This window comes from Camelus dromedarius, chromosome 9 (genome assembly GCF_036321535.1).
Source record: "Camelus dromedarius isolate mCamDro1 chromosome 9, mCamDro1.pat, whole genome shotgun sequence".
NCBI classification, from domain to species: domain Eukaryota; kingdom Metazoa; phylum Chordata; class Mammalia; order Artiodactyla; family Camelidae; genus Camelus; species Camelus dromedarius.
The window spans coordinates 69,123,276-69,136,814 of NC_087444.1; the positions used below are offsets into that span (position 1 = coordinate 69,123,276).

Here is a 13,539-nt window from a genome sequence, read left to right on the forward strand (position 1 = left end):
CTTTCCATGGAAGAAGGGAATAATAATAATGGATTTTGGAGTGTCCACTGAAAGGGACAGCCTCTGCTACACTGACCAAGACCTAGATCCTGACTTCCTAAAATCGGGTGGGTTGACAACTATCTGAATATTTTGAGGAGGACATTGATCTCTTCCCAGTTCCCTCCTTTCTTAGTCTTAGAATCAGGTTTGGGGTCCCAGAGGGTGGAAGAGTTATATCTAATATCTCTCATCCCCTTAATTTTCATATTTACAATCTGGCAGTGTTCTAGAACATAGCTCTGGAGTCAGACAAAATGTCAGTTAGCTATTGCCACAATAATGCTGGTTATTGCCACAATAACCACCCCCCCCAAAAAATAAACTTAAAAAAAACACAAGAAACCACCCCCAAACTCAGTGTCTTAAAACACTAAGCATTTATTTAGTTTCAAGTCTGAGGTCAGTGATTTAGGCTGGGCTCATCTGAGATTATTCACAAGTTGCAATGGCTAGGGGGATCCTGACTGTTGATTGCTCTAGCTGACCTTGGCTGTGATAAGGGCCTTGGACCTGGACTAGCCTAGCAGTGTTTTTCTCATGGCCACTTTCAAGCACTAGAAAAAGCATGCAAGATCTCCTGAGTCCTGGGCTCAGAACTCACCAGCACTTCCATCTAATTCTGTTGGTCAAAGCAAGTCATGTGACCAAACCCAGAGTCAAGGGGTGGGGCATATCTCCCCACCTCACTCTCCCACTCCTCCCATCCCCAGAGTAGAACACTGATTTAAGTGGGAAAGGGTGTGGCTATAAGGATGAAGAATTGAGGGCATCAGTGCAATTCGATCACAGTGCCAAGTTTGAACCCTGGCTAGTTACTAGCTGTGTGACCTTAGGCAAGTGAATTAACCCCTCTGTGCCTCAGTTTCTTCCTCAGTAAAATAGGCTTAATAATACCTTTCTTTAGGGAATTAAATTTGTAGGAATTAAACAAGATAATGCATATAAAGTTCTGAGCATAGTCCAAGTGCTCAATAAAAGTTAATAATTGTTATTATTGTATTTTAGATTTCTATTGATAACAATGTTATCATTCTAACAAAAATAACAGTGACAATTTGCCCAGCCTCTACCCTGTGCTAGGTGCTAAGCTGGGTGCTTGACCACAGCCCTACAATGTGGTCAGGGTAAACATTACTGTCATTATTATTATGTCCCTTCTAAACACAGAGAAACCAACGATGAGAGAGGGGACAGGACTCACAGCCAATCACTGTTAGAAGTGGGACCTCTGAACTCAGGCCCTGTTTCTAGCCCTAACATTGCCTCTCCCCATCCCCAGGCTCACCTTCCCTGATGGCGCAGGTACCAGGGGAAGTGGACAACATGGAGGGGCCCCCAGCCCCTAACAATAACAACCCTGCATCCCGCTGGGAGAGTCCGGATCGGGGCTGGGAGCGGGAGCAACCAGCTGCTTCCACCGCGGGCGCCTCACTCTTCGAGTGCTCCCGGATCAAGGCCTTGGCAGGTACCTGGAGGAGAGCTGGGGTGGGAGGGCGGTTAGGGAGGGAGGATGCTGCTGTGGTGGTGACTCTGTACCTCAGTGCCTGAGAACCTTGATGGCCTGCAAGATGGGAAGAAAGTTACAGACATTTAGAACTTGAATCTTTAGACCAGCCAATAGAACTTTCCACACTGATGGAAACATGTTCTCTATCTGTGAAGTCCAATATACTAACCACTAGTACTTGTGGCTGTGAGCAGTGGAAATGTGCTACTTGAGGGACTGAATTTTTAATTTAATTTCTTTTTAATTAATTTAAATTTAAATAGCCACATGTGGCTTGTGGCTGCTGTATGGAGCCAGAGAACCTTAGAAATGTACAACCCCAGAAATGTGGGACTTTGTAAGCATACTTCCTTAGAATCCTCGGATCTTAGGACCTTGGAACGTCACACTCAGAAATTCTTTGAACCTGAGGGCTTTGAGAATGGAGACTCATGGAAAAAGACTTTCGTAATCACAGACCTTAGAAATTTTAATCATTGGCTCCTAGGATCTTAGAACCTTAGAAACCGAAACTCTTATACAGATAGATCCTTAGGGCTTTATAATTCTAAACCTTTAGAATTTCAGATTAGAAGCGTGGATCCTGAGAACTTTGAGATAAAATGACCACACCTTCATGCTTTTTGCACTGAAACCCTTAGTCTTGGGACAACTGGGATGGTTGGTCACCCTGCTTTGATGTTTTAAAACAATATAAGCGAAGACCAGAGCACTGTATACTTACAGAATCTTCAGACCTTAGACCTTTGAAATTGTAGGCCGTTGATCCTTAGGACTTTGTATTCCTGGGGCTTTAGAACCTCAGAGGTGTTTAATCATCAGCATTAAAGCTTTATGATGTAGCTGGAGATGGTCATACTATGTGAAATAGGCCAGAAAGAGAAAGAAAAATGCCATATAATATCACTTATATGTGGAATCTAAAAAAACAAAAAGAGAGAGGAAAAAAGGACTCAAATGAACTTATTTGCAAAACAGAGACAGACTCACAGACATAGAAAACAAACTTACGGTTACCAGGCAGGGAAGGGGGTGGGGAGGAATAAACTGGGAGTTCAGGATTTGCAGATACTAACTACAATATATAAAATAGATAAACAACAAGGTCCTACTCTATGGCACAAGGAACTATATTTAATACCTTGTAATGGCCTATAATGAAAACCAATATGAAAATGTACATATATGTATAAATGAATCACTATGCTTTAAACCAGAAATTAAGACAACATTGTAAAATGACTATAATTCCACTTAAAAAATGAAAAAAAAGCTTTATGAGCAAAGGCCCTTCAGAGACATGTAACTCCATAGTCATAAGCCTTTAAAACATTAGACCCTTAGCACATTGACCCTTGGGAATGTTACTATCTCAAAATCATGGAGTGTTATACACATAAAATATATATTGTCATAGTCATGAAATCTTAAAATCCAAAAGTCAGAATCAATTCCCTCAGCATCTCAGAGTTTTAGTAACTCAACATCTGACAGTCATTGGCTCTACAATACTAAGATCCTTAGAATTTTATAAGATGTCAAGCAGGTTGTTTTATAAGATGTCAAGGGTCTCTGGGAAGCAAGGGACATACACAAGTGAGTGGACTGGGGACCATGGTCAACTGGAGAACAGCACCCTGGTCGCTGGCTCTAGCCATGGGGAAATACAGGCCCAGAGCTGCTGGCTCTGATGTTTATATGCAGTTTCCCAATTAAAAAAACAAAAACAAAAAAACTGAATGTAGCAGGGAGGGTATAACTCAAGTGGTAGAGTGTGTGACTAGCATGCACCAGGTCCTGGGCTCAATCCCCACTACCTCCTCTTAAAAAAAAAAAGCCTAATTACTTCCCTCTCCCTACAAAAAGAATTCAAAAACCAAGATAATTAAAAAAAAAAAAAACTGGAATATGACACAAAATCTTAACCAGATTCAACTCATGGTTGGCTATCTTCCTGTGGTTGAGACACCTCAAATGATATAAACATATACTCATGGAAACTGAAAATTGAATTTCTAGTCTTGGATTTGAAAACTTGGGAACATATCAACCTTAGAATTCCTAGAATTTCTTATTTCATCTACAAAATATTCAGTGCCTGCTCTGTGTTTGGCCTGTACTGGACAATATAAGGGACATACTGGTGAATAAGGCAGCTCTGGTCCTGCCCCTGCAGGGCGCCCAGTCCAGCGCGAAAGTTAGATCCAGCCAGATCGTGATGCTACAGAGGTATCAGGGCTGAGATGTGGGAGGCAAAGGTGGAGGACTGTAATGTGGAAGCCTGGGGACTGTAGGAGCCCAAGTGAGGGGCCGGATCCAGTCTAGGGAATCAGAACGCTTTCTGGAGGTGGAGATGGCTAAGCTGAGCTCTAAAGGATTAACAGGAGTGAACCTTGGCAGGGGGGTGGAAATAGCTCAGCAGTAGAGTGCATGCTTAACATGCAAGTGGTCCTGGGTTCAATCCCCAGTACCTCCATTAAAAAATAATAAGTAAATAAATAAATAAACCTAATTACTTCACCCCCGTCTCCAAAAAAAAGTGGTGAACCTTAGAGTCGAGAGTGGAAGAATATTCTAGAGAGAGGGAACAGCAGAGGTAAGATTTCCAGAAGTTGGGAGTGGCTGGAGTGAGGTGGTGAGTAAATAATGATGAGAGAGGAGCCAGTGGATTCCAGATCTGGAAGGGCCTTGTACATTCTGGAGAGTGTGAGGCTCCCAGGGAGCTACAGTACGATTTGAATGCAGAGGTGGGATGTAGTAACATGAGGATCAAGGACTATTCAACTCTTAGAACCACTGATTCAGAGAACACCAGCCCTGGATGACACCTCAGACAGCATCTGGTCCAGAGAAATGTAGGAACCTCCTTTAAGGAAAAAAAATTTCTTAAACTGTTAGAACTATGGTTTTCTTAAATGCACAAAACCACACAACTCTGTTTATATCTGTTATTGCCTAAATTCTCTACAACTAAAACACATCATTTGGATTCTAGACCCAAACCACAAAACCAATTGACTTCAACATAACAGTAACTTTGTGATGCTGCTATCCTGTTGTTCAAAATGCTAATAGGATGTAGACAACTAGGGCGCATTTTCTTTTGGGTCCCTTTGCCCGCTTCTCTCATGGTTTTTGTCTATTCAAACTAAGGCCAAACCTCTAAGCAGAGTTCTCAGTAACATGTTTTTGCATGAAGACAATTAAAAAATTTGTCTGGATCCCATGCTCAAAGAGTTCCTGTAATCATGCTCCACAGTGTGTGGCTTGCTGTTGTCTGGCGTCTGTGTGAGTCCTCTTGCCTCTTAACCTACTCATTTATTCTGTTTTATTCCCATATGTCACATCAGTGCCCTCTCTCCTATATGCAACAACTGTTTTTTTCCTTTTTCTCCCCTGTGTATTTGTTTTCATGTTCTTTTTCATTAAAGGTTATTGCAGGATATTGAATACAGTTCCCTGTGCTATACAGAAGAAATTTTTTAAAATCTATTTTTATATATAGTGGCTAACATTTGCAAATCTCAAACTCCCAAATTTATACCTTGCTATACCCACTTTCCCCCGGTAACTGTAAGATTGTTTACTATGTCTGCGAGTCTGTTTCTGTTTTGTAGATGAGTCCACTAGTGTCCTCTTTTTTTCTTTTTTTAGATTCCATATATGAGTGATATCATATGGCATTTTTCTTTCTCTTTCTGGCTTACTTCATTTAGAATGACAGTCTCCAAATCCATCCATGTTGCTACAAATGGCATTATTTTATTCTGTTTTATGGCTGAGTAGTATTCCGTTGTGTAAATATCCCATAACTTCTTTAGCCAGTCATCTGTCTATGGACACATTTCCAATTGTTTTAATGCGGATCTTTTCCTTTGCATGTGGATGACTGTGAAATGTGCATTGCTAATTAGTGTGCATGTATCCATATATTTTAACTCTTTATTAAAAGTATTACATGCATATAGAAGGGCAGATATAGTGTGAGTGTCCAGGATTTCCACAATTAGTGCCCCTTTGTAACTAGCACCCAGATCAGGAAACAGAATTTGACAGCCCCAGAGAAGCCCCACTCAGGCTGCCTCTGTATCACTACACCCCAGAGTAAACACTGTCCTAACTTCTAAGAGTGTACATTGAATTTGCTAGCAACTGAACTTTATATAAACAGAATCAAGCAGTGGGTACCCTTCTGACAACTGGCTTCGTTCACTCTACACTTCCTCTTATGAGATTCAATTCATCCATGTCTACCTCTACTTGTATATCATCCCTTTTCATTGCTGTATAGTATTCCACAATGCGAATGTGCCCTAACTTATCTGTTCACCTGTTGGTGAGCATTTGAGGTGGCTTCGAGTTGGGGATATCACAAACTAGATTACTACAAACTGGTAATTAGTAGTATTACAAATTGTTGCGTTGTTTCCATAGTGCAGTGGTTATCACATTCGCCTGACAAATTGTTGCCGCTCTAAACTTTCTAGTACGTGTTTTTGGTGGATATAAGCACTCATTTCTGATGCTTAGACCCACCTGGGAGTGAAATTATTGGGTCACAGGGTAGGTGTAAATCTAACTATAGAAGAAACTTCCAGTTTGTATAATTTTACTTTCCTCCAACAGTGTATGAGCAATTCAGTTGCTGTATATCTGACCCTTGATGGGGTCAGTCTTTTAAATTTTAGCCATTCTGACAGGTGTGGATTCTATTGTGGTTTTAATTTGCATTTTCCTGATAGCTAATAACATTTAATGAGGTGGAGCACCTCTTCATATATTTAGTATTTGGATATTCTCCTGTGAAGTCTTGTGCTTGTTTTCCTATTACTATTCTTACTTTTTGTTTTGTTTTGTTTTGTTTTGTTTTGTTTTGTTTTGTTTTGCAGGAGTTCTTATATATTCTGGGTACAAGTCCTTTGTCAGATACACTTGTTATGAATATTTTCTCCTACGATGTGGCTTACCTTTTCATTCTTTTAATGTTGCCTTTTGATGAACAGTATTTCTTCATTTACAAGTAGTCTAATTTAATAATTATTTAATAATTATTTCCTATTTGGCTAAGATTTTGTGTTTTGTGTAAGAAATCGTTGACTACTCCAAGATCCTGGAGATATTCTTTGATGTTTTCTTCTAAAAGCCTATTGTATCCCTTTTGTACTTTATAAGCCAAATGGTATTTACTATATTTATTACTGTGTACAGCATGGGTCAAGGTTCTTTTTCCCCCCATGTGGACATCCAGCTGACTCAGCTCCATTTATTGAAGACTTCCCTTTCCCAACTGAACTTCAGGTTCACTCTGTCACGAATCTGGGAGCCCCCTATGTGTGGGTTTGTGAATGCAGGCATTGCTAATTGATGCGTATTTTACTATATCTTTATTGCATTTTTTGCATTATTTTCTCATTCAGCGTTATGCCTTCTAGCCTCAAGACTCACCCCTGGGGCTCTGTGTGCCTCTACTCTGTTGCTGCTAACTGCTGCATGGAGTCTGTGGTGTGCATTCACCATGTTCCACTTTCCCAGTGATGGAGACCAGGCTGTCTCCAACCCCCAGCCTGCCCTGCTCCCTCCCCGCAAATAGCACTGTATTGAACAACATCATACATGCTCCTTGTAAACCAGTTTGGAAAAGTTTACGGGACAGATACATAGGGAAAGAATTGCTGGGTCATGGTGGGTATATGTTGATTTAATTTGACTCAGATCACCTTCTGAATGGCTGCCCTAGTCCAGAACTCCCACTGGCAGACATGAGGGTTATGATGGCCCCACATTTCTAATAATACTTGGTATCTCTGGCTTCCTAACTTTTCCCAGACTAATAGCCAAACATATCATTTACATATGAAGTCTCACTCTATGCTTCCTTCTTAACCAGTAGTAGAGAAGGGAGTAGCTATTCCCTGCTCCATGAAAATCTCAATGTATTAGATATGAAAAAAATCTCAAGATATAAAAAATTAAAACTTTATTCTAAGGAAAAGCATTTCACTTCTGACTGGTGACTACCATAGTGGAAAAGAAAATATAAATGCTAAAATAACTCAATATGAGCACAGTGGCAGAGGTAGGACCATGATCTTTTGGCTTGGAGTCTTGACAGCTTAAAGGTTTGTGTACCAACTTGAGTGCCAGGAAGAAGTGGATAGCTCCCTCAAAGGGGTAAAATTAAGGTGAGTTTAATGAAAGGATGATTTACAGAGGTGTAGGCAGGGTTGTGAGAGCTTACAAGGGTGATGGAGACCTCTAGGGCCTCGGGCAGGGAAGGGAGTGAGAGGGAGGAGCACGGAGTAGAGAGAGACACCAGGCCCTGGCAGAAGATGGTCAAGCAGGGAGGGAATAAGTTGCTCAGCCACTTCTTTCTCCTCTCATCTCTGGCTAGCCAAACCCAACCGACAGTCTAAGGCCTGTATGGGCCAGGGAGCCCATTCACATGGTCTACACCAGACAACTCCCCTGGGCCCAGAGCAGGTGCAGAAGAGTGGAGGCGGCACCGGAGGGGCAGACGAAAGATACCCAGCAAGGCAGCCAAACACTCTCACCAACGCAGTAAACATTCAGTGTCATCTTATATCAGAAGTGGCACTCTGGGACATATTTGGTTTCAGCCCCACTGTGTTTTATAAAAACATAAATCAGTTGCCAACGTTTAAAAATAGGGAGATTTTGTCTCCAGATTTTTGGCTCCTCGTGGACTATAATATATTATGGCAACACTGAGCCTTTGTTCCTGGGAGGCTCTGTTCTCCGGGGCCGTGTGGCCACTGCCCCACTTCAGGAAGGCCTGGTTGCCTGGCCCCTGTGGGCATTTCAGCTCTGGACCCCAGCTCTGTGTTAATGAATCACAAAACCTGAACGCTCACAGCATAGTCCCCTCTATGAAGTCACCATCCAGATGGTCCAGGATTTGTTTCTATTAATTTTCCTTGGGTACCATTGAAATGAAACTAAAAATTAAAAATATTCTCATGGATCCTTGTCTTCCAAGTATGAATTGCCAAACGTCCAGGGTCCCCCAGAACCCACTGACAAACCTCTTATTGATTTTTTTTCTTTTTTGGGGGGGAGGAGTGGCCAATTAGGTTTATTTATTTCTTTATTTTTAATGCAAGTACTGGGAATTGAACCAAGGACCTTGTCCATGCTAAGCATGTGCTCTACTACTGAGCTATACCCTTCCCCCAAACCTCTCATTTTGGAAATGGGAAAATAGAGGCCCAAAGAGGAGGGATGGCCTCTCAAAGTCACACAGTGGCCATCAGTAGAGACAGGACTGAATCCAGTTGTCCTCATTCTGCACCACACTGGGGATGTGCCAAAGTTCCAGTCGGGCCTCCGCAGTGGCCACAATCTGCTATGGGCATCGGTTGTGGGAAGGCAGAATCACCAAATACCCAATTCAGCGTCTTTTCTGTCATCGATTCCTCATGTGTGATCAATGATCATCCTATCCAAACAGCACAAACCCCACATTTAAACAAACGAGATAGGCCATTTGGATTTACTGCTTGTTTCTGTATATTCATTTTCAAACTAAAGGCAAACATTCAAGATCCAACTTTGCGGGGACGGGTATAACTCAAGTAGTAGAGCACATGCTTAGTATGAACAAGGTCCTGGGTTCAATCCCTGGTACCTCCTCTCAAAATAAAGAAATAAATAAGCCTAATTACCTCCCCCCTTGAAAAAAAACCTAAACAAATAAATGTCACTCTTCCAAAAAAAAAAAAAAAAAGATCCAACTTGAAGCACAAAGAAATACAAAAGATAAAAAAAGTTGGGGGGAGGGTATAGCTCAAGTGGAGTTCATGTTTAGCATACAGGAGGTCCAGGTCCTGGGTTCATTCCCCAGTACTTCCTCCAAAAATAAATAAATAAGTAAACCTAATTACCTTCCCCCACCAAAACAAACAAACAAACACACACACACACCCAAAAAGAAATACAGGTCAATTTACTGCAAGTTTTCTAGTTACGTGTATTCTCTACTGCCAGAATCAAATGTAATATTTGGAAATGTTATAAAAAGTGAATTTTAGGAAGAAAAGTTATTGTGAGGTTTCAGATGGTTAAAATTGGGAATAAACTGGTAATACAAATCATAATTTCTGCACTCATAGGGAACTTAAAAGTATGACTGCTAAATATTTAGTTATAAATTGTTAATCATCAGGGAAATACAAATCAAAACAACATTGAGATGCCACTTCATACCCGCTGGGATGACCATAATAAAATTAAAAAAAAAAAGAAAAGAAAGGAAAATGACAAGTGGTGGTGAGGATATGGGGAAATTGGAACCCTTGTACATTGCTGGTGGGAATGTAAAATGGTTCAGCCACTTTGGAAAACAGTCTGGAAGTTCCTCAAAAGATTAAACATAGAGTTACCAGTTGACCCAGCCATTTTACTCCCAGGTTTATACTCAAGATAACTGAAAACATGTGTCCGGACAAAAACTTATACCTGATTGTTCATAGCAGCATTGCTCATAATCACCAGAAAGTAGAAATAACCCAAATGTCCATCAGCTGATGGACATTTAGATAAGTAAAATGTAGTATATCTACCCAATGAGATGCTATTTGGCTGTAAAAAGGAATAAAATACTGATACATGCCACAACATGAATGAACCTTGAAAATATGCTGAGAGAAGGAAGTCAAGACATAAAAGGCCGTATACTGCATGATTTCACTTATGTAAAGTGTCCAGAATAGGTGAATCCGTAGAGACAGAAAATAGATGAATGATTGCTGAGGGTTAAGAGAAGGGGGAGTGGGGAGTGACTGTTAAGTGGGTACAGGGTTTCTTCTTGGGGTGGTAAAAATCTTCTGGTATTCGATAGTGGTGATGGTTGCACAACTCTGTGACTATGCTAAAAACCACTGAATTTACACTTTAGAAGGCTGAATTTTATAGTGTGTGAATTACTGCTTATAGTAAAACTTATATATTAAAAAAAAAGACAGTAAGATAGATCCCAAACAATTTCTTTGTAAGCAAGTGAGGCAGAAGTCTCGCACATCCTCCCACTACCCTCCTGTTGGTAGTCCCAAGCTTACTCCTTGCCCCAGGGATGTTGGAAACCTGGCTGTCTGGCTACTAGAGAGGGGAGACATGGTTCCTGCCCTCAGGGAATGTTCATTCTGGCATATTCCTTCCTTTTCATTCCCCACAGACATTCAGTGGCCAACTCTTAATAACTCTACAGTATGCCCCCTTCTTCCATTCCCTCGGCTTCTGCCCTCGTCCAACTTCATTCTCTGTCTCTCTGGGGTCCTTTCCCTCATCTCCTCCCTGGGCTCCGGGCTGCCATTCTTGCCCTCTGTGAGGTACCCTTCCCACAGCAGCCAGAGATGTCCCTGAAACCCAACTCTTATCCTGTCCTTCTTCCTCCTAACCCTCTATGGCTCCCTAATGTATGTCCCCACTAAACTGAGCTCTGCCACAGAAGGGCTTTGTCTGTATTCAGAGCCTAGAACAGCATGGGGCACATAGCGGGTGCTCAAATATTGAAGGAATGAACAGAGCCGATTTGGGTAAGAAACAGATAAGCCTTCCTGGGGAAGTAATATCCCAGGAAAACTTTAAAGGACAAGGAGGCCATCTCCAGGTGGGCAGTGGAGGGGAGGGCAGAAGGCGGGGTAGGAGGGGCGGAGAGGTTGTCCCAGGTAGGAAGAGCCGCCTGAACAAAGACCGGATAGTTGCAGAGAGCTGGGCCTGAGCAGGATTTGGCTGGGGGTTGGCAGGGGAGGGCTGGAGTGAAGCTGGAAGGGAGAGGTCCTGGAGGAGACTGGGCCTCATTAGGGTCTGTCCTTCAGATGAGCGGGAGGCTGTGCAGAAGAAAACCTTCACCAAGTGGGTGAACTCGCACCTCGCCCGCGTTGGCTGCCACATCGGGGACCTCTATGCCGACCTTAGGGATGGCTTCGTGCTCACGCGGCTCTTGGAAGTGCTGTCGGGGGAGCAGCTGGTGAGAGGGCCAGGAGGGCTGGGGGAAGAGGGCGGCCCTGGAGTCCCGGGCGGGGCTACTACAGGGCCTGGCTAAAGGTTGGGTGGAACGTCCTAGAAAGGCTAGGTGGGTAAAAGCCCCTTATTAGGGTGGGCGGGGCTATGGCACAGGGGCAGGGCTTGGTTGTGAGGAGCCGCGGGTTGTGGCTTGGAACAGAGGCGAGATTCCGTCAAAGGAGAGGATTGTCATTCAGTGCGGGACTCCGGGCTTGAGTGGGGCTCCGTTGGAAGGGATGGGCTTATTGGAGAAGGGAGGAGCTTTATTAGAAGGAACTGCCCTGGGTAGTGCGGTAGCAAGAGGCATGGCTATAAAACAGGGGCAGAACTCAGTTGCAGTGGGTCTATGAAGGATGAGAGTACGGTTGTCATCAGAAGGATGAGGCTGGGGGACCAGACGGAACTCTTGTATGGGTGTGGCTTCTTGTATGGGTTGCAGTTGTATTTCTGAGCTTGGATGGGGCTTCATCGCAAAGGGTTGCTTTCTGTTGGAGCTAGATATCGATTAAAGAAGCAGAGTCTGGAGCTCAGGAAATCGTGAGGGGCATGGCTATAGAATAGAAACAAACGCCGTTGAAAGGAATAGAGCTATAAACAAGGGGAGAGCCCTGGAGTGGGGCGGGGCTTGATAGAAATGGGCGTGGTCCTTGGCTGGGACCTGAAAAAGAGGAAGTGAGGGATATGGCCATGGAACTAGTGGCAAAACATTAGTCGCCTGGAGCAGAGATCCAATGGAAGAGGCGAGAGTATGGCTACAGACAGGGGGCGGAGCTGCATGGTAAAAGGCGTGGTTATCAGGTTGGAGGTGGGGCTTAAATTGAAAGGGCGGGTCCAGGAACTTGAATACGCCCTGAAAGGGTCTGGCTACGAATGGGGTAGGGCTTCTTTAGAAGGATTGAGTCCTGGGTATTTGATGAGGCGACTGAAGGGCATTGCCTGGGCTTGGACTTGGAATTTGGGGGTGCGTAGTTTTGTGGGCGGCCTTCTTTGGAAGAGATAGGGTAGAGGGCACGGTGCTCTTGGCCAGGTTCTGGATCTCCTAATGCCCCTGCCGCCCTAGCCAAGGCCCACGCGTGGTCGCATGAGGATCCACTCCCTGGAAAATGTGGACAAGGCACTGCAGTTCCTGAAGGAGCAGCGCGTGCACTTGGAGAATGTGGGCTCGCATGACATTGTGGACGGAAACCACCGACTGACCCTGGGGCTGGTCTGGACCATCATCCTGCGCTTCCAGGTGATCCTCAAGTGACCCCAGCCCAGCCCCGCTCCCACAATGGAGCCATAGGAAGGTGTTCCTCAGCCATTCATTCATTCACTCCAAAAATATTCCTAATATGCTCTGGGAACCCTGTTCCAGGTGGTGGGGGTGAAAATGATTTTTAAAAAGTGTAATGCCCCTCCTCTTGATAAAACTCTAACTCATCATAGTGATGGTGGTGATAATATATGATCATTTATTTTTTCATCTGTTCTAAGCACTTGGTATTTAATATGCACAAACCCCTCAATAATTAGGTACTATTTATTATCCCACTTTACCAATGAGAAAACTGAAGCCCAGAGAGGTGAAGTAATATGCTTAAGGTCACACAGCTGCGTACTGGGGCTGGAATTCAAATGCAGGCAATCTTGCTTCACTTCAGAAACAAAATAGACACATTTTCTGTGTTTTTGGAACAAGACGTGGTGGAGAGGGTAGACAGATAATAAACACATCAGTGTGCAAACAGGAAAGGTATGGGAAAAGGACAATTCTAGGCAGAGAAGTGGAAATAACTTTACAAAACAGAATAGATTATGATAAAGCAGTAAAAGGGATATAAAATATCCCATTGATGGTGTTGAGATTTTAGCCTTAGTGACCAGAGAAGCTGATGGCTGAATGACATGAAGATGAAAGGAGAAAGCATTCCAGGCAGGGGGCACAGCAAATGCAAAGGCCCTGAGGTAGGAGTGAGCTTGGCATGTTA

The 13,539-nt window shown here is 43.3% G+C and overlaps 1 protein-coding gene across 1 annotated transcript in view; it reads left to right on the forward strand.

Annotated features, from left to right (window-relative positions):
- The window catches only part of SPTBN4 (spectrin beta, non-erythrocytic 4), a 68,413-nt gene that overhangs the window by 978 nt on the left and 53,896 nt on the right, over positions 1-13,539 (forward strand). The window contains exons 2-4 of the mRNA XM_064489335.1: positions 1,322-1,507; positions 11,383-11,534; positions 12,630-12,803. Coding sequence (XP_064345405.1) covers positions 1,336-1,507; positions 11,383-11,534; positions 12,630-12,803 — 498 coding nt within the window. The 5' untranslated portion in view covers positions 1,322-1,335. The remainder of the gene's footprint in view (positions 1-1,321; positions 1,508-11,382; positions 11,535-12,629; positions 12,804-13,539) is intronic.